We start from the raw sequence: 25,088 nt of genomic DNA, 5'->3' as shown, positions 1-25,088 counted from the left end.
CAAGAGAAAAAAAACCACCCAAATTTATCTTGCAGAAGACTGAAAAATCAGCTTGAAATGCTATTTACAAAGGTTTTCCCCACTCAACATTTCAGATTTTCCTTGCAGTATCACCTCTGGAAAGGGGCTGCTGGGGCAAAATTCAGGAAAATTGAATTGCAAAGTCCCCCCAGCTCCTCTTTGCTTAGAGAACTTGATTTCTCTGGGGTGGATATTTCCAGCTCCTTGAATCTCCAGCTCATGTGTGGAAGTTAATGTTCAACAGAGATCTCCAGGACTTCATCCTGGCTCTGGGTACTGTGGGATACAGTTCTGTGCACACACTTCCATGTTCCAGCCCCAGGTCACTGCTGTGCTGCATGAATTGTTCTGCTCCTTTCCTGCTTTATACAAGTTTTGCCTGGTTTTAAGCAACCAGTTTGCACCTGTCTTTGTTTTTGTTAGAAGTCAAAGTCATGGAATTTTCCTCTTGCTCTGAATGACATTTTTGGGTTGCCTGTGCCAGCAGGGCTCAAAATGTTGGTCACTTTCATAGGATCATGGAACCATGGAATCCTTGAAGAGTTTGGGCTGGAAAGGACCTTAAAGCTCATCTCATTCCAACCCCCTGCCTTGGGCAGGGACACCTTCCACTACACCAGATTGTTCCAAACCCCATCCTTGATTGTTTCTAGGGGCATCCACCACCTCTCTGGGCAACCTGTGCCACTGTTTTTCCACTCTCATTGTAAAAATCTTCCCTATTTCCTAGAAGGCTGTTTTCCTTCTACAAGAAAGGAGCTTGTTCAGCAAAATCTGAGTGCTATGGCAATCCATATCAATGAAATTTAAATCATTTAACTCTAATAATAGATTGACTCTGTTCCAGAGGAGAGAAAGAGTAAAGCCATGGAAGTGAATGGAGCTTATTCAAACAACAAGAGGTAATCACAACCTTCTCCAGTGCCACACTCTGATTTTATTTGGGAAAAAACACCCCTCCTCCCTAACATGGATGTTTTATGGACAAGTGCTTCCACTTGCACAGCATTCCCACACTGTTCAGTCTGTGTGAAAGACAGGTGAGGTGAATTCATGTTTCAATGGGTCTTGAGAAAAACAAATGAGTTTTATTTTTTGGTTTATTCATGCTGAAGTTGCAAGTCAGGCGTTTACCTCTCTGTATCCCACTAAAGAGAAAAGAGAGGGGTGAAAAATTAAAATTCTTCTCCATTAGAAATGGGGAAAGCTGGAGAGTTGTTGGCAAAGGAAAAGTTCATTTTCAAGGGAAGGATAAAAAAAAAAAAAAAGGGACAAAAAGGGAGCACTTGGCATTTCTTGGTTAATTGGATTTTATGAGTGGAAGAGGCAAATCAGTGTTTATCTTGCTGTTACTTGCTGCATAAACTCACTTTGTTGCCTCTCTCTCAGCTGCTCGAGCTGCCCCATTACCGTGCAAATTAAACATAAACCTCAGTAATGTTTTCATCCTTCCAACAATTCCTGGAACAAAAATGCCATTAACTCTGAGTTAAATACAATAAACAAGGTAATAAGGAAGCAAACCACTGAACCAGAATGTCAGAGGTAGGAACTGCAGAAACACCTGGGCTGGGACAGTGTTTAACCTGTTTATTAGCCCAGGATTTCATGAAGAAGAACCTTCCCTGCATTGATCTCCTTTCAAGAAAATTTACAGCCACAGCAATCATGCTCTGAAGTGAAGCCCCAGAAGATGTTGCCCTTCATTATGTCAGACATGATTCTTGTGGAATCAGCCCATTCTCCCAACCTTCTGGAGCAATAAGGGGAAAAATATTTGGCATTGTATCACAAACTTGTGCATTATTTCCTTTAGAAAAAAAGAGATATATTAGTGAGTGTTAGAACTCCTAACTCCTGAGGTTTTCAATACGGACAGACTGGAACTGAGTGCAAAGAGGTCAGAATTTGTGCCTTAAGGCTGAAGGTAAAGCAGTGGGAATAATGTGGGATGAAATGCCAGGCTGAATGGACTTGGAATAACCTGTTTTAGTGGAAGTGTCCCTGCCCATGGCAGGGACGTTGGAATTAGATGATCTTTAGGGTCCCTTCCAACCCAAACCATTCTATTCTATGATGCAAGTGAGGATTGAAGGAGACGGAGAGTTTTGTGTCAGCCCCCTGCGGTGGATGAGGCTGTCCTGAGACCTGTTTAAAAAGTGACAAAGAACAATTGCATCACCTCAAAGCATTTCCCAATGCTTTCCTCTGCCTTTGACATCATCCGCCTGGCGACGGGGATGGGGAGATGGAGACAAAATGTTACCTGAATTGACAGTGAGTGAGGGTGAAAGTTGAGTCCCCACACCAATGGTCACTGACTTCCAAGTCCCCTCAACCCATCCTGGTGGCTGTGTTGGACAGAGGTTTCCAAAAGCCATGAAAATTGGTGCAGCTCAGTCAGGCTTGGCTGATGGTCAGATTATATAACCGACACATGAAGTGGAAATTCACCCTTGGGGGGATTGCAACACGTTCACTGCCACCTGTGATAAAGGGGATACAACCAATTCCTCTCCAGAAAGGTCAAGGCAGTTACTCATTGACTTGTCACACTTGCACAACCCCACAGGCCCTATAAATACCAGGGGTCTGTCCAGCCCTTCCTCGCTCCAGGCACCATTGGTCTTCCAGCTGCTTTGCAGGACCTCACAGGCCACGAGCAACTGACAGCCATGAAGATCCTCTACCTGCTCTTCTCTGTCTTCCTCCTCCTCTTCCAGGCTACTTCAGGTGAGAAGCAAAAATCCTATAAATAGCAAAAAGGTTTGCAAGCAGAAGAGGGTTCACAGGGGGGGAAAAAGCCACCATCAGCTGAAAGGCAAAATCTGAACCCACGGAGATGGTGCAGCAGGTGGGACCAGGAGCATCTGTGCTCAGGATGCCCCTCTTGGCTAAAAAGGACAACACATGATTTGTTGAGCACTCACCTCTGCTCATTCCAGGCAGAAAAACTGAGATTTTAACTCCTGCCACTCCCCACAGGTTCTGCAGACCCTTTTTTTGCTGACACCGTGGAGTGCCGGAACCAGGGAAATTTCTGCCGCGCCGGGGCATGTCCACCCACCTTCGCTGTCAAGGGGACCTGCCACTCCGGGCTGCTGAACTGCTGCTCCAAGTAAGTGACAAAGGGGACAAAACATCTCAGGGGCCTCGGAAGGTCCCCTCTTTTATCCACTCTTTCTGTGAATAATCAGCAAAACTCCAGAGGTCTTGCAGGACAACCGCCAGTGGGGAAGTCCAGAGGGAGGATGAACATGTGTGTAATGTTAATGTGTGTTTAGAGAGAAAATCCATTTGGATGGAAGTTATGTGTGGGAGAAAGGGTTCAGAAAGGTCAAAATTTCCAAGAATTTGGTGCTTTTCCACATTATTTTTAGTTTTTAAGGGGAAAGAAAGAAAGTATTTTTCAAGAAATTATTATGAGAACACTTCACAGTATTTATACCTGTCAGGGGAAACATTTTATTGTCCCTCTGCTTTTATTTTAAAATTCACCTAGAAAATGTACATTTAAAGGGGGAAAAGGGTTCACAGAACTCTGTTTCTCAACTTCTCCCCACCTCACCTTCCTCTCACCACTGCACAGCTCTTAGAAAGGTGAAGAGGAGTAAATTCATCAGTGAGTGGAGACTTGGGTGTGCATTTCACTTTTGGCCTTGGAAACAACTTTCTAATAATGTCTCAAGTTTCTCTGATGGCCAGATTTTTTCTTTTTTTCTTTCCTTGAGGTTTTGAACATGCTTTTGGGGAATGCCCTTCAGCTTAAAATAAAACATATTCTCCAGTTACTTAATTCTTAGAATAACTTTGTTCCATTAATGGCCACGAGATGATCCCTGCCAGCTGCACTGGCATTCACACCCCTCAAATTTAGTGCCAGATTAGGAGATCTTCCTGTACTTTTGATAGTAGAGGACTGGTGTGATGCTATAATTCATCCCAGCCATGATGTTCAGGCAGATCCCCAGCCATTGATGTGACTGGACAGACCTTGGCTCAAAACAAAGAGAGAACTCAGATCTGCGAATGTCTGAATTTTCCAGAACTCTTTATTCTGTGATTCTGTTATTTATGGAATTGTCAGGGTTTAAAGGTTCCCAGAAACTGAAGGAATCTGATGAGATGATTCTAGAAAAAATGTTTTATACATTTATTCAGCAAATGGGGATCCTCAGTGGTTTCAGGAAATCCAAGTAATTCCAATAACAGGACAGGTTTGTTGGCAGGAGAATAAGATGTTAAAGAATAAAATGCTAAGGATGCATTGGGGAATTCAGGAAAGTAAATGGAACAGAAGGAACCTGATATTAGATGCTTTTACAAAGGAGTGATGTGATCCCTAAGTGTCTGTGACCACTCATCCTCCTTGGATGAGTAATTCCACTGGGAATCAATTTCCATCAATAGCAAATGGACTGGTAGGAGCAGGTGGAAGATCTCCAGCGTCTAATTTCTGTCAGAACATCTGCTAGACTTGACCAAAAGGAAACTGAGCCTGGGAAAAGAACAAGACCTCTTGAGTTTGGTTTCAGGTGTAATTTTCCTACAGAAATACTCTTTCTTGGAAGAATGTACCTGATACTGATGGATGTTAGTGTTCAGGATTAAAGTTCTTATATTGGCTGTTTGATTTTTGACTGAGCTGACCAATACAAAAGTAGAAGTTAAAACCAACAGGGTATTCTGAAGTACAATATAAATTTCTTTTTCCAGCTCAAGTTGCTTGAAAACAAATCTTTGAACTTGGACATGAAGGGCTTGATTCAGCAGGATACATTGAGATGTTTAGTGGCATTTGAGGTGTCTTGTAGTATTTAAATAATATCAATGTATTTGGCTGAGTTAGCTCTAAGGGAAAACACTGATTTTCAGAAAAGATAGATGTCTGGAGGCCAAGCAGATACCCCAGACTACTTCAGATGGCACTAAACTTGTGGGTTCAGTAACTACATCAAATCCCCAATCTTTATTTTGGTGTAAATTGAATAAAAAATGTCATTACAAGTGGTCATATAACTCATTTGCCAGTGGCCACAGTTCCTATACACTGTTACCTGCAGACCTGGACACCCAACACAGAGATGTAGGTTTTTAAACCTGCAGGCTGAACATTCCCTGTAGGTTCATTTTGAAAGGTGATTAGAAGGTGTTGAGGCTTTTAGAGGATGAGTTGAGGTGGCACTGCAGCACAATAACAAGATCCTTTTTATCTTTTCAGGATTTTGCCAGAATAAGAAGAAAAGGCTTTCCTGGATCAGAGCCCTTGTACCAGCAACATTTCCACCCTTGAGGAGCTGATTTTCCAGGATTCCTCCTCTATCTAAAGCCTCCTGCACATGAGCATTAAAAGAAGCTTCCAGAGGGCATGTCCTGTTAGCACACCGCTTCTGGAGATCCGGGTTTTTCCTCGCTGAAGTCACTCCCTTTTTGCTTTTAATCCTCAAGCCACTTTGGCTCCTTGGCCACCTATTCCAGCCTACCTCACAGGGGTGTTTGGAGGTTCAATCACTTCAGGCTCATGCAGCTCTTGGAGGATGTGAAGCAATATATATATTATTATTTTATTTGCATGTGAAAATAAAGGTTTTCTTAAACCGAAACCCATGATCTTTTTCGTCACTCACAGTAATTTCTTCTCTGGTCTTGACTCAAGGCTCAGAGGGATGCAGTCATTTTTGAAAGAAGTGAGTCTGTGCAGTCTCACATATTCCCAAAGGATTTGGGAAAGGGAACAACTAAAAGAGGAACTAAAAGAGCAGTTTTGATGATGGTAATAAAGCGTTTAAGATGACAGGAATGAAAGCTGAGTGGGAAGAACTGTACAGGCAACTCTTGAGAGAGAATAATTGCATGACAATATGGCAACCAATAAACACCAGCAGTATTGCAAATTATATGTATATATATATATATATATGTATTAAAAATATACAGACACACCTGAATTTATTAACACAGTGATGATGATATAGTGACCAATAAACACCTGCAGTATTGGAAATTATATATATATATAAATATATATATATATATTATATATATGTATACATATGTGTGTGTATATATATATGTATGTATGTAAATATACATGCATTAAATTTAAAATATTAATGATATATTAATATATTATATCTTAAATATATTAATATGTTACTTATACTTAAGTATATATTAATTAATATATTAATTATATAATGTATATATATTCTATATATGTGTGTGTATGTATATATATATATGCATTAAAAATATACACACACGAACCTGAATTTATTAACACACTGGTGGGGTCTGAACTCTCCCTCCACAGAGCAAAGACAAGATTTTGGGTGATGTATAGATTGGGTTTTAGAACATCAGACCTGTTCTCAACAACAGTCACAAAATTCAATATTTAAAGAACACACTGTAACAAGGACATCTCACTGCCCTTAACTTGGTCACGTCCAACTTACAAAACAGACATTGATGGTTGGTTCTACATCCCTCAAGTTCTTTCTGTGTCCTGGTTTTGGCTGGGATGGATTTAATTCCTTTTCCAGTACAGAGTGGGTGTTTGGATTTGTGCTGGGAACAGTGCTGATAATTCGGGGTGTTTTTTTAGGTCTAAGCAAGACTCAGTCAAGGATTTTTCTGCTCTCCACCCCACCAACCAGAGGGCTGGGAGTGACAAAGAGTTGGGAGGGGACAGAACCAGGACAGCTGGCCCCAGATGACCTGAGGGATATTCCAGACCTTGTGGGGTCATGCTCAGCAATAAAATTTGCAGGAAGAACAAGGAAAGAAGAAACATTTGGAGTGATGGAGTTTTTCTTCCCAAGTCACTGTTACATGGGGTGAATTCCTGCTCTCCTGGGGATGGCTGGACACCTCCCTGCCCATGGGAAGTGGTGAATAAATTCCTTGTTCTGCTTTTCTTGCACGGCTTTTGTTTTAGCTATTAATCTGTCTCTACCTCAAACCACAAGTTTTTTCACTTTTACTCTTCTGGTTTTCTCCCCATTCCACTGGGGCAGAAGTGAGCAAGGGCTGATTTTCTGGCTTGGGTTAAATCACAACATCCCGAAGAAAATCTCTGGTATTAAATCTGGATAAATTCAGAACAGACTGAGCCTCGGATTTCCCTGCTACCCCAATCTCTGGTGTATAAATCTCTCTAAACACATCTCAGGTGTATAAATCACAGAGGCGTTATTCCAAATGGGATTGTCTCCCTTTCTGTCTCTGGATGCTGGACCTTATGTCCATCAAGGTCTGGCATTTCAGCCCAGCAGCCACCCTCACTGCAGGCTCATTCTTCCATTTGTGCCCAATTTTTTTTGGAGCCCCTTGAGTGTCCATCTCACCTCTGCACTCCCCATGAGCCTGAGTGGAACCTGGGCTTGGCCCCGTGTGAGACAACTCCCACAGCTCTCCTCTGTTGATGACCCTACAGGGATCTGCTTGTGTCTTCCCAATTCCCTGCCCTGTTTCTCTCCTGCAGTGACCACTGAGAGCTCTTCCCAGGAATTTCGTCATTCCATATCTATTGAGAACTTGTCTCCTAGGACACCACTGGTGTTTTCCCTCAGAGGGATGGCAGGGCAGCAGCTGGAACCAAACTCTTTGATAGTGTTCAAGCTATGGGAGAAAAGAGTTGTTTTGGTTGATATTCCCCTTCCAAAGTTGATGCAGGACCTCAGAAAAGCTCATCCTTGATGACCTGAAGAACAGATCAGTTTTCAAAATTGTGACTGGAACATGTTTTTCCAAAAGTCTGCAATCAGTGACTTATCCCCCTGGCTGCTCCGGTCCATGGCCACGACACAGACTGGAGATGGTCCCATGACTGCCCTTGGGCAGGCGAGTTTCCCCACTGGAAATCAGTTTTATGCATGAGCAGCCCTTATTGAGTGCTCTGTCAAGGAGAACGAACATCCTGTACCCTCTGCCCACTGTCACCTTCACTGTGGCTGCAAACATTGTCCCTCTCTCTGTCATTTATTCCATGCCCTTGACTTTGGGACAGAGGAACTCAACACCACTTCTTGCTCTTGCTTCTGCCTCTTTATTTACTGCTAGAACAAAGGAGATTGTCACTAAATTAATTCTCCCCTTCTGATCAGGCAGATTAGCTGCTCATCAATTGTAATTAAAAGCAGGGAAACTCCTTCAGATCCAGAGAGATCTGTACTGGTTTCCCCACAGTCCAGAATACAGACCACAGGTGGTGATTTCCCAAGGTGTAAAGGCAAATATTCCCAAGCTTCCTGAAGGATCAGTAAGCCAAACTGATGAATTTGCTCTTTCTGGGTGACAAAATTATTTTCCTTCAAAAGGACAGGTCCCATGCAAAAGCCACCACCCACTGCTTTGCTGCCAGGTCAAATGTTAACTCTGACAGACACCTCAAGATCAACAGCTTCCTGTCAGTCACAGCCTCAATCTTTTCTCAGTTCACTGGAGACTGTTTGGAGCATCTTTTCCTGGGCCTCAAGAAGAAGGAAGAAGTGGAGCACTGTCTCCAAGCTCCCTTTCCCTGGTGCCAAGCAGTCTTCAAGGGGGCTGTTATCACCCCAGCTACATTTATGTCTCCATGGAGGGAGCCTGGACCTGGCACAAGCATTGCTGCCACTCTCCAGCTGGAGCAGGGGAGGGAATTGAGGAGGCTGGAGCCATTTCTCCTTTCCTTCCATCTCCCTGACATTGTTTGGTTCCAAAGAGCATTGAACAATCTGTGACATCATGACCCAATTCCAGCAGGGTTTGCTCAGCAGCCTCACACCCCAAATTAAACATCTCTGCCCCTTGTGCTGCCTGGGACAGACAGGAGGGACGTTATGCAAAGCGTAGAAAAGCACTTTTCCCTTTTCCATTAAATCCTGTTATTTCTACAAGTAATCTTCACCCTCGATGGTTTCCTTACAGCTGGCTGTGTTTTAAGATCATGGACTGCACTTTTTTCCCCTTCTTTTTGTCTTTCCAGAAGTGAAGCTGAGGGTGCAGGTGGATGGGCTGCCTGTCTGAAACCTTGGGCAGGTGCTCAGAGCAGTTTGGGTTGTGGGGTTGTGTCCATGTCCTTGATCACAAATCAGGAGTCTGGGAGATCCCTTACGACTCCCTTAAATAAAATTCCAGGCACACATGGACACAGAGTGATTTAATATAAATGACTGACTCTTTGGAAATTCTGTATCCAGGAGGGAAACAGAGAAGAAATGACAGCAACAGGCCATTTTAGACCCTGTGCTTCTGGCTAAATAATGTGTGTGAAAATACAGGGTCTTTCCCTAAACCATCACTGCCCACCCCAGCTCTCACAGCTCCTGGCAGAGGTCTGAAGGTCCATTTCCTCACCATGCTCCTCAACAATGTGGACTCAATGAAGGATGGGTGGGAATTAATTTTCTTTGCCATCTGTATCCTCCTGCCCCTTCTCAACTTCCTCATCCACCCACAAGAAGCTTTTTGCTTGTTTCTAGCCCTTATATACTGAACTAATATGTTGGGGTTTTTTTTTTAATTAAGCCCTTCCATGCCCTACACCCAACTTGCAGCAGCTGGTTCACCAGGCACAGACCTCTCTGCCCTCTGTGCAGTCAGAGCTCACCCTGCTCTTGCTCTCCATCATTTCAGTTTGCTGCTCCAGCTGAAGCAGTAAATAATTAATAACCCTTGTGACTTTGTTTCGCTGATAATTTTTGGTTTGTCCTGTCTTGTTTGCCTGAAAAAATGTACATTGAAGTTCCCACATGTCTCAGGAGTGGCATTTCTTGGTGACAAGTACAAAGGTTAAGAGACCTTTACAGAGTTCTGGTGACACTTCCTCTGGTCCATTTTAAATATGGCTGGACCATCACATGCATGAAAAAAAAATTAGATTTTATTTTCAGATTTAGAGAAAAATTTCTTATTTACAGAAATAAGTTACAAGATGATAAGAGAGGTGGAGACACCAGAAGTGGATTTGGTATATTGAATATGTGAAATCAGAGAGATGAGTCTCTTCATGACCACATTCAGCAAGGTGATTGACAGCAAGGGAAAATGCCATTAAACCAAGATCATTTGGGCAAGAATGAGTAATTTTTTGACACTCCATGCAGACTAGATTTGGAAGAAGTTTCAGACTGGGATATCATTGTTTTCAGCACAGGTCTCAGGAGTTGCTGGAGGGAATTAGGATCAGTCTCCTATGACAGTGTGGCACAACACACAGGGGTGTCCCTTCAGTCCTTTATGTTTAATGACTTCTGTGACATTTGGTACAAATCCATGGCTAGAGTCACAAAAAAAAGGTACAGACAGTGACTGAACTGTGAATTATCCTGGAAAAACTCCTGGGAGACTGGAGCAACTGCCATGTTCACCAGTTTCATAGCCAGGAGGGGGAATATCCATGACCCTTTCAGCTCTACTCTGTCTCCTTCTCTTGCAGTCCTACAACTCCAACCCAAGCAAGGGTTCTGATCCTTTCTTGCATTCATCTTCATCATCTTAGAATGGTTTGGCTTGGAAAGGACCCGAAAGATCATCACATTCCAAGCCCCTGCCTGGGTAGGAATATGGGAACGACCCACTATCCCAGGTTGTTCCAAGCCCTCTCTAACCTGTCCTTGAACACTTCCAGGGATGGGGCAGCCACAGCTTTTCTGGACAAAATGTTCCATTGTCTCACCACCCTCACAGTGAAGGAGTTTCTCCAAATACCTCATCCAAACCTGCACTCTTTCAGCCTGAAGCCATCACCCCTTGCCCTGTCACTCCATGCTCTTGTCTCCAAGGAGGAGTTTTCTCTTTTGCCCACCCTGCCTGGTGGCTGAGGGGGAGGACACGCTGTCAGCAGACCATGACCAAGAGCCAGAGGGCACCATCAGTTCTGCATGGTTTACAACTCTGTGGATCCCAGGAACCCACCTCCCTCCTGCTCCAATCCCAGGTCCTCCCTGGGCCCATCCCACCAGCTGGCTCGGGGTGGTTTGGCTGCTGGGGTCAGCTGGCAAGACGTGGTCACGGCTCAGGTCGGGCATCTTCTAACGTGAGGGGTTGCAACACCTCCCTACATCACCAATCTCCATGGGAACGGGGCAATGAACTCTCTGTCCTGCAGGCAGCCACTCCTCCACCCACCCTGCTCTGTCCCACAGCCTTTATATGCAGAGGCACTCCCTGTGCTCGGTCTCGGACAGCTGCTGCTCACACTGGTGTTGTCTCCATCCCTGCAAAAGCTGCCTTGCTGCCAGCTGCCAGTCATGAGAATCCTCTTCTTCCTTGTCGCTGTTCTCTTCTTCCTCTTCCAGGCTGCTCCAGGTAAGGCTGAAAAGAGATGATGTGATGGAGGCTGAAAGGCTGAAGATGTAGAGGAGTTCACTAGATGCCAGTGCTGAGGGTCAAATTAGCTCTCTGCTCCTGGAATCCATGAATTTCCTATTAGAATTCCCCTTCCCTGGTCATAGTCCTAATTTTCAAGCTATTCATTCAATGTTCTTGATAGTCATACTGATGGTTTCTTTCTAGCATACAATGACAAGATGGGGAAAAAAAGGATGGTCCTGTATTGACCTTGGTGCCAAAAAAGATTTTGGAGCAGCTTATGTTGAGTGTCTTAATGTAGCATGTACAGAACACCCAGGGGATCAAGCACAGCCAGTGCTGGTTCATGAAAAGCTGATTCTGCTTGACCAGCTTGATCTCCTGTATGACAAGGTGTCAGGTGTTAGGTATCTAGCTGGATTTTGATAAATCTTTGACACCAGTTTCCACAGAGTTTTCCTGGAGAAACTGGCTGCTCCTGGCTTGCATGGGTGCTCTGTTCACTGGGTTAAAAACTATCAGGATGGCCAGGCCCAGAGAGGTGTGGGGAATGGAGTTAAGTCCAGCTGAGGCTGTCACCAGTGGTGCTCCCCAGAGCTCAGTATTGGGGCTGGTCCTGTTTGATATCTTCATCAATGATCCAGATGAGGGGATTGAGGGTAATCTCAGCAAATTTGCCGATTATACCAAGTTAGGCAGGAGTGTTGATGTGCTGGAGGGCAGGAAAGCTCTGCAGAGGGATCTGGACAGGCTGGATCCATGGGATGAGGCAAATTGTGTGAGGCTCAACAAGGCCAAGTGCTGCTCACAGCAACCCCTGCGGCTCCAGGCTGGGGCAGAGTGCCTGGAAAACTGGAAAAAAGCCCTGGGGGTGCTGGTGACAGCAGCTGGACATGAGCCAGGTGTGCCCAGGTGGGCAAGAGGCCAAAGGCACCTGGGCTGTCCCAGCTCTGGGGTGGCAGCAGGACCAGGGCAGAGCCTGTTCCCTGTGATGGCACTGCTGGGACATCTCCAGTGCTGGGAAAACTTCTGGGATCCTGATGATAAGAGGGACATTGAGGGGCTGGAGCATGTCCAGGGAAGGGAATGGAGCTGGAGAAGGGTCTGGAGCACCAGGAGCAGCTGAGGGAACTGGGAAAGGAGCTCAGCCTGGAGAAAAGGAGGCTCAGGGGGGACCTTGTGGCTCTGCACAACTCCCTGACAGGAGGGGACAGACAGAGGTGAGATTGGGCTCTGCTCACAGGGAACAGGGACAGGACAAGATAAAATGACATAGATTTGTACCTTGGGAGGTAGATTGGATATTAGGAAACATTTCTTCACCAGAAGTGTTCTTCAGCTCTGGCACAGCTGCCCAAGGCAGTGGTGGAGTCTCCATCCCTGGAGGGATTTAAAAGCTGTGTGGATGTGGCACTTGGGGACATGGCTCAGTGGTGGCCTTGACAGTGCTGGGGGAACAGTTGGACTTGATGGTCTTGGAAGATCCAAGGACCCTTTTCCAACCTGAACAATTCCCTGAGGATTTTATTGAGGCAATTCTTATAATAATACTAAAGATATAACCCAGAAACAAGAGCTTTCTGTTCTCACATTCTCACCCACGTGTCCTGACTGTGTATTCCAGATTAGGAGACCTAATCTGGTTTTGGGAAAAACATTATCCTGACTGTCGGGTTTTGCCTGAACTCTATTGTCCATGTGCATTAAGTGGGTTTGGAGCCCATGTATCATTCCAGGCTGTTTTGGTGTTTTTGAAGCAGCTGAAGTTGTCTCAATTGGATTTGCAGTAGTCTCAAATTTGTACCAGCTTCCTTAGACCATCAAATGTGTGTCTACTCAAAGAAAAAATGTAGAACCATTGAGACAAAATCTGTACTGCATGTTTTGGGATTGCTTTCTTGAGCTTTTCCTACTTCATGCACCACAAAATGCATTATTTATATCAAAAAACCCTGAAATGGCTGCAGGACTGGTACAATTCCAGTAGAATCTCTGGGGAAAGAGCCACCAATTATTTTCTATCTCTTCATAAAGATTATATGTATAAAACACTATAGGGCTTTTTAGATTAAGAGGTAAGGGAAACCAAGGTCTAAAATCAGTTGAGTGACATTGAAAACATGTAACCCTTGAATAACTTGTGATTGAGAGAAAGGACTCAAGAACCACTGGGACAAAGTAGTTGAAACATGGTAGACCTGATTTGGACTAAACCTGTGATGCCTTTCAAATTAGGGATGGAATCCAATCTGATGACAAAACCTTAGCACAGTGCCAGGTAAATCTCACACCTCACGACTCCAGTCCTCTGCCAGGACAAACAAACATGAATTTTACCTTTTCTTTTTTTTTGCAGCTTACAGCCAGGAAGCCGCTGACACTGTTGCCTGCAGGCAGAGCCGGGGCTCCTGCTCCTTCGTGCCCTGCTCTGCTCCTCTGGTTGACATCGGGACCTGCCGCGGTGGGAAGCTAAAATGCTGCAAATGGTAAGAGGATTTCCCCCTGAGGAAGTGCTGCAGAGCCTTTGCGGTGTTGAAATATTCCAGAAAAAAAGAGAGATTGTTTACAAGAGTGACAGGACAAGGGGCAGTGGCTTCAATCTGACAGAAAGTAGATCTAGGTTGGATGTTAGGAAGAAATTTGTCCTTGTGAGGGTGGGGAAGCCCTGGCACAGGGTGCCCAGAGAAGATGTGGCTGCACCTGGATCCTTGGAAATGTCCAGGGTCAGGCTGGATGGGGCTTGGAGCAACCTGGGGTAGTGGAAGGTGTCCCTGGTACTCTGGGGCATCAGCAGGCACAAGTAAGTAGCTGTGGTGTGTGCTGAGAGGTGACAGCCCCATCCTGTATTTCATCTGGGTTGTCTTATGGCCAGAAACACAGGTCCAGCCCAAAGAGTCTCCAGTTGTCTTTACCCTCATGAGTTCCCTGATGTCTCCAGCAGTCTGAGGTGTTGAGGTGTAATTTGTTTGTTTGGTGGATGAGCTAAGCACCTGATTTTTCTCTGCAGGACCCCCAGCTCCTAAATCTGACACCTCACTGACCACTCAGACAAGAGCTCTGGACATCTGAGACATCCCCCATCTTTTGACACCGATGGATCCTGTCCTCAGTGCCCTGGGGAGACTTTCCCATGGGGGTAGAGGTCCTCAGGAGCACAAGAACATCTGAGGAGAAGTTCTTGTCCAGTAAAGACATTTGCAGTTTCAATCCTAATAAAAGCAACTTCTTGTGAAACCATGTTGCTGAAACTTGCTCATGTATGTCAGGGTGGGTTTTGTTCCTTTTATTGTCTATAGAAGTCAGTCTGTAAATGAATTTTATTTAACTACATTAAGTCCATGTGTCATCAAGTCCTGTTAAATTGCCCTGTGTTGAAGTGATCTGTGTGGTAACATTTATATTAATAATTGGAAAAGCATTAGAGCCTGTTCCAGCTGCTATTCCAGCCCAAAGCTGGGATTCAGGAGCCAGTCCTGTGCTCCTCTCCAAGGCTGCACCTGCCAGCCCAACCTGAAATATCTGGAATACAGAGAAACTCCAGGGTGGCAGAAGGGCTTGAAACTGCGTGACCACATTCACAAGACTCTGCTCCTGCTGTCTTTATTTAGTGTACACCAGCATCATGTCCATGGAATTTAATTTCTCTGGATCCTAAACTGGTCAAACTGTTTTTCCCTGCACTGCTGTGCCTGGAGGCAGTGGCCTGTGTGTCCATCAGCCTGGATTCTCATCCCCTCCTTCCTTTCCCCATCCCTAACATTCCCAGTACAAAGACCACGAGGATTTGAGGCAAGGGGTGACTCAAAGTGTCCATGCTGTCCATGCCATGAACTGCTGGATGGTTCCAGGACTTCCATGGATACTCAATCTGATCAGTTTGTGCCAGCTCTCCACTGGCCTAATCACAGTGGGTTTGGAGAGTCACAGAATCATGGAACGGTTTGGGTAAAAAAGGACCTTAAAGATCACCCAGTTTCGCCCCAGCCAAGGGCAGGGACAACTTCCACTGTCCCAGGTTGTTCCAAGTCTTGTCCAACCTGGCCTTGAAGTTATTCTTGATCAAATTTATAATGATTAGGACAAGGATATATTCCTGTCACCACATGAGTTTGTTTTCCTCCCCTTTTCTTGGATATGTTTACCAAAAGGCACATCTCACACTAATTCCAGGTGAGACCCTCCAACAAAAACTCAAGAGAAATCCTCACAGGGATAAGGAGATTGTTCCTCACAGGGATAAGGATCAAACAGATCTTCCAGACCAAGTTTATTAAAATTTATTGAGATGTGTAGACTACAACATATAAACACCTTAGCTGAGCATTCTGGCATTACTCACATTATTGCTGACTCCCAAAGGAAAATAAAATAATGATAACAATGGTAAAAGAATAGCTGTTCTGGGGGCCAAAGGAAGAAATTTGCATCCTCTCACAGTCACCAACTCCTGCATGCTGGTGACCTCTCTGGGACGGATGTTGGTTGACACAATCAAATTTCAACAGCAAAACAGTTTTAAAAATGGAAAATACTGGTCTTTTCTGGGTGGTTCAAGAATTGGTTTGGAGTTTCTTCAAGTCATTAAGGTTGTTTGTGGAGGGGTTTGTTCTCTTTCTGCTGTTCACATTGTGGCCCGTGCCTGCATGTGTCAAATGCATATTTTCTGCTCAGAAATCCAGATTTTCTGATGGGATGATGCATCCCTTAAACTGCCAGCAGCTCTGGTTAGCCCATCTGAGATGTCAGTGACCACTAATCATACTGAAAAAAAAAAAAAAAAAAAAAAAGGAAGAAACTTTCAAACTTTCAGATTTTGCACATACAACCAGGAAAGGAATTAAAGAATTAAATAAAACGCACAGAAGGGGTTGAATGAACACCAAGGGCTGATATTCCTGAATCCAACTCTTCAGGATATTCACAGTCCTGCTGCTGAATTTTAATCAAAAATTGCTTTTCTATTGAATTAATCAGGAATTGACCACACTCTGTGCCTGAAGCTTCCACTCTTCTTAAAATTTCTGGTATGGAAAAGAGTTTCTGCTGCTCATGCTTTGTTTTTAGCATCTCTTGCTGCTAATCTTGAAGAAAGTTTAAGTAAGTTTATCCAAAAATGAAAGTATTTATTTGCAGCATTTAACAGGGAAAAAAAGAACCAGCAAATGAAATGTTAGAATCAGTGGGGGCAGAGTGTAAATATTCAGGGATATTTGTTGCTGCAGTTTGATATTGGAATAAAGACATGGGCTGAACTTTAGGATTCCACTAAGGGATTTGAGGGGGAAAAAGAATAAATTAATCACAGAATTAAAGAATTATTTTGATTTGAATGGACTTCAAAGACTATGTGGCTCCAACTCCCTACCATGGGCAGGGACACCTTTCACTAGACCAAATATTTTGATTTTATCCAGAAGAGGAAGTTGATGGAACTTGAGAAAAAAAAAGATCTGGGAAAACATGACTTTCAGGCTGTCCTTCCAACTACGGGACCAGGCAGCCTTTGCAAGGTGGAACATGCAGGTTTCCTATGAATCTGACCCAAAAATCCCAGACCTCAGGACAGTGCACATGGAGAGATGCGCCCTTGGAAGCCAGTACTACTCATCATGAGCAGCTTCAACCAGCTAATGGGAACAGCAGCAAAAAGAGCTCATTTCTGGCTAATTAATTCCCTCTGCCAAAGAGGTTTCACTGTGACCTTTCCCACGAGGCACTTGAGCTGCATCATTAATGCCACAGAGGGAAGCAGTGAGGAAATCCTCAGGAAATCCTATATCTGAGTGTGCAGAGTCTCTGCTCTTTGACAGCTTGTGCTGGAGGAGTAAAGGGCAGACTGGATGCACAAAAATGAATGATAAATGAGTAATAAACCCCAAGAAATCCCTGGGAATGTTCAAGGCCAGGTTGGACAGGGCTTGGAGCAGCTTGATCTTGTTGAAAGTGTCCATGACAATGGGGGTGGAATAGATGACCTGGAAAGGCCCCTTCCAAGCCTTCTGTGGGTGTGGGATCCATCACCTCCTGGACTCACCACGGTCCTACAGCAGGGAATTCCCTGCTGGCAGCGTCCAAAGGCTCTGGTGCGGGGCGGGGGGCAGCGGTGGCTGGAGCAGGACCCCCCAGCCTGTCTGCACTGCACCTCTGTGCTGGGGGCACGCAGGAAACCTGGGCACAATTACAAAAAAAACCCAATGCAGAATGGTGATTTGCCTTCCCAGGCTGTAGCACGGCAGCAATGTTGAAGTTTAGGTCACTTCCACGCCATTAAATTCCCTTATTTTCCAAATTTGGAGGGTTCAGTGCATCCATTTGGTGTCTGGTCACTGGTAAAAATGTGCCCAACACTCTGGCAGCACTTTGGCCATAAGCAAAAGGGACTAAACCCCTTTTTTATTTCATTTCTATTTCTATTTCTATTTCTATTTCTATTTCTATTTCTATTCCTATTTCTACTTCTATTTCCATTTCCATTTCCATTTCTTCCTCTTCCTATTTTATTCCTATTCCTATTCCTATTCCTATTCCTGTTCCTGTTCCTGTTCCTGTTCCTGTTCCTGTTCCTGTTCCTATTCCTATTCCTATTCCTTTTATTTCTGTTTTTATTTCTACTCCTATTTCTATTTTTTCCATACTCATAGTTTCCCCCCTGCATTTTCTTAGAGTTTATTTCACTCTTACCTGAAGTGCCCTGGAGCATTAAGAGGAGAACAGCAAAGAAAAAGGAAAAGATCTTCATGTCCGAATTCAGTGCCACCAAATACAGCAGATGCTAAGAAAAAAACCATAAAGAAGTCATGCATGTGACCTGCACTTGTCATCACACAGCACAAACACTATGAATGACAAATTAACTGCAATTTTTAAATAAATATTGGCCATTATGTAATAAAGTAAATGTTCTAGAATGAATCTATAGAAATAACAGGAAAATAAATTAAGCAAGGACAATTTTGAATATATACTGCATAAGATTGATGAAATGTATTTATGGCTATAAATATTTTTATCAATTTTTTTATTTGAGCAACTCTGCTGAGTCTGGCTGGGATGGAGTTAACTTTAATCATGGCAGCTCATACAGTACAGTGCTTCATGTTCAAAGCAAGTTATTTAATGACTAAAATACCCATTTCATTTAATTAATAACTCAAGCCTTTCCAATTTCTTTCAATATAAACACCTAAAAGCTTTAATTACTCAAATAATGGTAATTTTTTCGCTTACAAGCCAGTAATTACTCCCTGAAAGATCTTCACAGAAAATCTAAGGAGCCACCTATCCATCCTGGAAGCCCTGAACTGTCTCTCCCCCATCATTTCTCACTGCAGATTCCAGCTACCTTTGGAAAATAATACCAACTAATTTAGTAATTAAGAATCACCATCACTGAGTGTAATAATCAGCATTACTGAAATCCCAAGCACTGACCATTTCAGATATTCACAGGGCTTTAGTTAAGCTGCAGTATTCTACATCTCTGATGATTAATTTCTTTTTGGAGGAGCAACAAATTTGACCAAAAATTACTTGTTTTTCTCCTCTTTGGTTGAAATCAGTGTGGAAACTGCACCTTTAGCTCAGCCAAGAGGACCTGAGGAGAGGGTCCCACCTGGTTCCACTCCAGGGGATCTCCACAGAGTGATGTCTCACCCCAGAAAAACTGGTTTTATACATTCTGTGGGTGACAGAGCTGCCACAGACCAGCTGGCCAAGGACATGGACTTGCCCCAGCAATTCCCATCACCTGAAACGTCACTTCCCAGCAGCTGATGGGGGATGGTAACTTCTCATGAGCTCCCTCCCCTTTCCCTGGAACAGGAGCTGGATCTTCCCAAAAATGCCTCGCACTGCCCCGGTGTGTGCCCAACACTTTGATCCCTCCTGGGAGGTGGGAAACGATGGCCTGGGACACACAGTTTGGGATCCAGGGGGAATTTAACCCTGCAGGGCTGTGTCTGGAGCCTGGGGGTGCATCCACAGCCCCATAACAGCTGAATTAGGGAAGCCAAATTTTGCAATGACTCTCCAGTGTGAAATAAAGGTGAGACTCCTCAGTGTTCATAGAATCCCAGACTGGTTTGGGTTGGAAGGGACCTTAAAACTCAGCCCATTCCACCCCCTGCCATGAGCAGGGACACCTTCCACTGTCCCAGGCTGCTCCAAGTCCCAACCTGTCCTTAGACACTTCCAGTGATCCAGGGGCAGTCACAGCTTCTGTAGGCACCCTGTGCCAGCCTCCCCACCCTCACAGGGAGCAATTCCTTCCCAATATCCCATCTAGCCCTGCCCTCTGGCAGTGGGAAGCCATTCCCCATATCCTGTCCCTTCATCCCTTGTCCCAAGCCCTTCTCCAGCTCTCCTGGAGCCCCTTTAGGGTCTGGAAGGGGCTCTGAGCTCTCCCTGGATCCTTCTCTTCTCCAGGTGAACACCTCCAGCTCTCCCAGCCTGGCTCCAGAGCAGAGGGACTCCAGCTCTTGGAACATCTCTGTGGATTCCTCTGGACTCTCTCCATGTCCTTATTTTGGGGACCCCAGGTAGGATGTCACAAGAGCAAATTGCCCTCCCTTGACTTGCTGGTCACTCTTTCATTCTCAGGGATTTGCCACAACTGTGTTCTACTTGTCCCACAGAAAATAATTTTGTTTGAATAATTAATTCCAGGGAAGCACCTGCTTCCACACAGCCCATCTGGTTCCAGGTGGCCAAAGGAAACAACTTTCACAAAAATATTTTGGTCAAATATGTGCCCTCAGAGGGTCTGGACTACAGAAACTGATGGCAGCACCGGTTTAACCTGAACCCTGAAGGCACCTGTGAGCCCAGATATTGTGTTTTCATTCATAGCACCAAAAGAAATTGTGTTTTCAGATATTGTGTTTTCATTCATAGCACCAGGAAAAAAGCCCACCATTCCTGTACTCCAAAGAGCATCCACCTACCCGGGTCTCTCCCAGAAGATGGCAACCAAGAGCTAATGCTGAAATTCTCCTCCAGCAAACTTCTTCAGTGAAGAGTAGGTAAATTATTCTGACAGCAGAGTTTTATGGATATTCCTTAATTATTCTGATGTCTTTTGATTCCCAGTGCTGATATGTGAGTGAATGATGTTTTCTGACAGGCCAGACTCAAAGCCCTCCCTGCTCTGCATCTGCTGTGAATCCTGATGGACAAGAAACCAGTCACTGCCCTCAAAATCATATGGACAGGACTCGAGGGAATGGAATGAAGCAAAGTTGGGGCAGGTTTAGGTTGGAAATCAGAAAAGTCCTTCACCCAGAGGGTGGCTGGGCACTGAACAGGCTCCCCAGAAAAAGACAGCTATTTAAAATCCCATTCCTGTACAATTTAATTGGAAGAATGTGTATATTTGCTTTATAATATGGAAGAGCATTTGTTTCTATTACTTGGATTTTGATTTTGTTCTTTAACAAAAACCCAAAAAACCTTCAATAACTCAAGTGATGAAATGTAAAGAAGCAGAAATAGACAGTGTGAATATTAAATGTATAAATGAGTTTTTAGAGGCACAGAGCTCTGAACTGAGATTTTGAGGTAACTCCCTAAAAAGGAGATTAAAATAGGATAAAACTGTTCTTTCTTCCTGTTTTTCCACTTGGTGCATATGCCACCTGCCCAAAGTGGAAGAAAGCAAATCCAAGCTCAAATTTCAGGATGTGCATAAGATCTTTAACTAATTAATTTTATTTATTCTTATGATTGATGGTAAACTTCCTTTAAATAACCTAAATACTATAATTTAACTCTTATTTTGATTCCAACATACTGTTATTGACTCTAAGCATTGTTTTGGCCAGTCATGATTACAAAAGTGATACATTTCACCTGTTTCTTGCTGGTTACACACAAGCAATTAAAGAATGAATATTGTAATTCAATTACTATTGCATCCTGAAAGAATTTGGATGCTAAATGTCTTACTCAGTTCCCTTTCCATGGGGTACTGCAGAGGACATTGTGTGGAGCCCCCAAAATTATGTTCTCCAAGCAGAAATATGTATTTGTATGCCTGTGCAAATAATCTATACATATTCCCGGAGAAACAAAGGCCAAATTTCTTTAAGTGCTTTATATTTTATCTTCACTGAAGAAGATGCAAATAGAGGAGAATAAGCCCGATATTCTAACCTGTGATTTACTCAGGAATAGTCGGGGTATTAATTTCAGTAATTGTTTATTTAAACGTAGACAAATTCTATAATGATATTTCTTACTCTCCTGTTTCTCTACAGCCCTCCTAGCAAATCCACACTAATGTAGATATATTTCTATATAAGATATTGCTAAAATGAACACTTGGAAGGACTCTTTTAAATCCCAGTTGATTTTTTATCACTCAGCACACCTCAGACTTTGTTCCCAGTGAACATCCAGGTGCCAGTTCCTTTGCCCCCACTTAGACAAGTGCTGCCTGAGATGTCCCTGTGTCCCATCCCTCCTCCATGGCTTGCTCTCCTCTCTCCTGACCCTTTTCCACCAGTCCCAGGAGGAGATCTCAGCCAGTCCAGAGCACCCTAAATCCCTCTGGGAGCTGGTCTGAAAGCCACTGGGTTAAACCCTGTGTGTCCATATGTCACCTCAGCTTACCTATGACAATGGGATGTCCCCAGACACTTGAAGCAATGAGGATCCTTCACCTTCTCTCTGCCATCCTCTTCCTCCAGCGTCCCCTGTGCAAATGACAGGAAGGAAGACAGACCTTTGATATGATTGCCCAACCTTTGTCCTCACAGCACCTCCACACCTGGCAAAAAAGTGGCATGAAATCCATGGGGGAACAGCCCTGCTGTCCATCCAGTGACCTTGGACAGCCCTGTGGAAAACTGCCCAGACCTGACTTGGCCAAACCCTGTCTGGAAATCCCATCTGCTGCTGGGTATTTTGGCCAGTAATGTGGAGTGAGCCACCCCTACTCCCTTTGGGAATTGTATCTCTCCCACAGCAAAGATTCCCCAGCTCAGGGAAGGCACAAGCAAACAGGGTTTGCCAGCTGCTTCTAAATCCCTGGAAATACGAGGATAAAAGTGCTGCTTGGAGAGCCAGAGAGCAGAAATTGAGCTTCACATCTCTAAAGCATCAGAAATATTTGTCTGTGCTTCCCTGACTGCGTTGTAAAGCCATGATTTATCCCATGTGGAGTTGGCCCATCTGGGAACAAACCCCAGATTGTGCTGACCTGAAGGTGGACATCTGAGCTGCCTTTTCCTTCAGGACACTCGAGCAGCTGCAAAGCTGATACACCTTGAGGAGTGAGATACACCCCAGCAGTGAGATTTCTTAAAATCCACATAGATTTCCACAGCCCACTCCTGTCCTCTTCCTGAGGCAATTTTGAGATCCCTCCTGGGCATCAAGGTTTCTGGGTGTCCTGACTCCTTGGTCCAGAAGATCTGTAAAGCACCACAGCAGTCACCAGAGGAAACTGGTGTCATTATCAGTGATTATTTTCCAGGGAAAGAGAGGAAATTTTTTCCCTGTGAGGGTGGTGAGGCCCTGGCACAGGTTGCCCAGAGAAGCTGTAGCTGCCCCTGGATCCCTGAAGGTGTTCAAGGCTGGGATGGACAAAGCTCTGAGCATCCTGAGATAGTGGAAGGTGTCCCTGCCCATAGCAGGGGGTGGAATTGGATTATCTTTAAGGTCCCTTCGAGCCCACTCTGGGATTGCACAAGCAAGGAGCCCTCAGGATCAGAAGGAGCCCTCACTGCAGGTCTCCAGGTATTTTACATCACCCTGTGGTCTAACGTGCCTTACACCAACTTGGTGGGTCTAAGATGGGTTGCACAAAGAGCTGGGGCTCTGTGGTGAAAGCAGTCCCAAAGTGGGCCTCCCTTTCTCATTGGAAGAAACAAAACACAGGCTGGAAAAGGCTTTTCTTTTCATTGGCCAGTGGCTGCATCTGCTCATCCCCAACCCTTTATAGGCGTGTTTGGGTGTGGTGCATCCACGGGACAGCAGGAGCAGCAGTGATCCTCCCCCTTCTCCTCGGGTAACTCTGTCTGGTTCTGAAGAGCCACCCTCACCTCTCCATCTCTATAAACCTCTTTTCCTTTCATCAGTCTCAAGTTTCTGCTTTGATTATCAACCCCTTCCCTCCCTTTACTCCAGCGAGTGCCTCCTGTGTGTACATGTTCTATAGAACCATGGACTGGCTGCTTGCAGGGCTCCCAGGAGGACACTGGCTTTGCTGATCTCCAAGGGGAGCAGAGACCTGGGAACCTTCCCTTGAGGCATCAGAGACAGAAATGTCTGTTTTACTCTAGAAACAGACACCCAGCCAGCACAGCAGCTGAGCTTTGCATTTTGAGCCACGTCTTGCCTGAATGCAATAACATTTTGAATGAGTTGCTACCTTAATTAATATTGAAAAGATAGAGATGGCTTTTTTTAGAATTTCCTAAGGATTAAGATTGGCTCCTTCTCTGAACTCTTTATGTACTTCAATATGTGGAAGGGGGATAATTTATAGGGCTGTGCTGGTACCAGAGTAACCTGCTCGGTGCTGAAGAGATCTGGGATATCGTTTTTTCACTGCAGTAAAACCAAGATTAAAAGAATAAAGAAAAGGAAAACCACCACCAAAACACCAGAGAATCCCAGAAATTCTTGGGGTTTGAGCTAATCCAGGAGTTTCTAGCCTGAATCTGGTACTAATTAGGTCAGGTTGTTTAGAGATGCATTCCTTGAAATTGCTAATATCTCCAAGGATGATGTTTTCACTCTCTTCTTTGTCCAAATCCACTGGACGAAGATTTTGGCTTTGGTGTCTCCGGGCACATTTTTAAAGCAGTTCCTGGCCAGAAGGGAATTCTCTGTCCACTGTTGTTCGACCTTGTACTCTCTGCTCAGTTCAGGTAAAGAATTCACATCCCAGCTGTGGCCATGAGGATCCTTCACCTGCTCCTGCTTGGCCTCTTCCTGGTGCTCCAGGGGGCTGCAGGTAAGGAGTGAGGGGAGTAAAGAAGAAGACTGTATTCACTTTTGATCACTTTCTTGGTAAATTACTCTTCTCTCTGTGCTGTGCAGGACAACAAGAGTTTCCTAGGCTGGATCATTCTTGTTCGCTCCAAAACGGACGCTGCGTCCCGGGGATTTGTCGTCACCCCTATTACTGGATTGGAGACTGCAGCAATGGATATTCCTGCTGCAGAAGGTGAGTAGAGATGCAGGGATCTCTGTGGGAATGGCTCATATCCTCATTATCTTTCCTCCAGAGAAACTTCTTTAGAGGCACAGCTCCTGCCACCTGTCTCACTTCTCTGATGCCAAACCTGCTGGCATAGAGGGGGAGTTCTCATCCCAGGCAGCCTCTGCTCTGATGTCATGAGATAAAGAGAACATCTCTGCGGAGAACCTACAGGTGTGTAGGCTGAGACTCTTTCTTCTTCATGCAGGGGGTGGACTAGATGAAGAGTCCCTGGCTTTGCCTTGGAGATCCTTCCAGCTTCTCCTGAGCAGCTCCTGGGAATCACCCTGATCCCATCGCTCCTGGTGGCACCAGCTCCTGCTGCAATGAAAAGCTGCCACAATCCTCCCTTGCAGTGATGCAAACATCACAAACACGACCCAGGCAACAATGTGGAAACTATTTCTTTCCTCTCCTTTTAAAATAAAATCAGTTATTGTGGCATTCATGTGGTTGAACCTCAGTTGATTCTTTGTAGGGACGGAGGGAAACCTTTTCCCTGTGAGGGTGGTGAGGTCAAAGGTACTCCACCCCTCCTCTGTTCTCCCTTCCCCTGGTCCAGGCAGAG

At 44.7% G+C, this 25,088-nt stretch overlaps 2 protein-coding genes and 2 long non-coding RNA genes across 7 annotated transcripts; 2 read left to right on the top strand and 2 right to left on the bottom strand.

Moving 5' to 3' along the window:
- Positions 1–1,111: 1,111 nt before the first annotated feature.
- Positions 1,112–2,497, bottom strand: LOC310907657. Its single transcript, XR_014589683.1, has 3 exons — positions 2,288–2,497; positions 1,392–1,482; positions 1,112–1,169 (listed from the first exon to the last, which is right to left on the bottom strand). It is a non-coding gene; the product is annotated as an uncharacterized lncRNA (long non-coding RNA).
- A 115-nt stretch (positions 2,498–2,612) lies between these two features.
- Positions 2,613–5,624, top strand: LOC310907656 (gallinacin-10-like; the record flags this gene model as incomplete). 2 transcript variants are annotated; one of them, XM_083858065.1, is made up of 3 exons in its annotated part: positions 2,613–2,754; positions 3,007–3,139; positions 5,243–5,624. In XM_083858065.1, the coding sequence occupies exons 1-3, from the start codon at positions 2,697–2,699 to the stop codon at positions 5,256–5,258; spliced, it is 207 nt and encodes a 68-aa protein (XP_083714191.1). In that variant the 5' UTR covers positions 2,613–2,696. The 2 variants fall into 2 exon arrangements, with proteins under 2 accessions (XP_083714191.1, XP_083714192.1); XM_083858066.1 differs by lacking the exon at positions 5,243–5,624 and having other exon boundaries at positions 3,007–3,143.
- A 5,537-nt stretch (positions 5,625–11,161) lies between these two features.
- Positions 11,162–14,550, top strand: LOC310907505 (gallinacin-9; the record flags this gene model as incomplete). 2 transcript variants are annotated; one of them, XR_014589630.1, is made up of 3 exons in its annotated part: positions 11,165–11,313; positions 13,673–13,802; positions 14,324–14,550. XR_014589630.1 is itself a non-coding variant. In XM_083857764.1 (2 exons), the coding sequence occupies exons 1-2, from the start codon at positions 11,256–11,258 to the stop codon at positions 13,804–13,806; spliced, it is 192 nt and encodes a 63-aa protein (XP_083713890.1). In that variant the 5' UTR covers positions 11,162–11,255. The 2 variants fall into 2 exon arrangements, 1 of the variants encoding a protein (XP_083713890.1); XM_083857764.1 differs by lacking the exon at positions 14,324–14,550 and having other exon boundaries at positions 11,162–11,313; positions 13,673–13,806.
- A 115-nt stretch (positions 14,551–14,665) lies between these two features.
- On the bottom strand, positions 14,666–22,017 carry LOC310907506. 2 transcript variants are annotated; one of them, XR_014589631.1, is made up of 3 exons: positions 21,925–22,017; positions 17,998–18,088; positions 14,666–16,077 (listed from the first exon to the last, which is right to left on the bottom strand). It is a non-coding gene; the product is annotated as an uncharacterized lncRNA (long non-coding RNA). The 2 variants fall into 2 exon arrangements; XR_014589632.1 differs by lacking the exon at positions 14,666–16,077 and adding an exon at positions 17,357–17,484.
- Between the last annotated feature and the right edge of the window lie 3,071 nt (positions 22,018–25,088).

This window comes from Zosterops lateralis, assembly GCF_965231275.1.
Source record: "Zosterops lateralis genome assembly, chromosome: 3".
Lineage (NCBI taxonomy): Eukaryota > Metazoa > Chordata > Aves > Passeriformes > Zosteropidae > Zosterops > Zosterops lateralis.
This window is presented reverse-complemented; position numbering and strand designations above follow the sequence as displayed.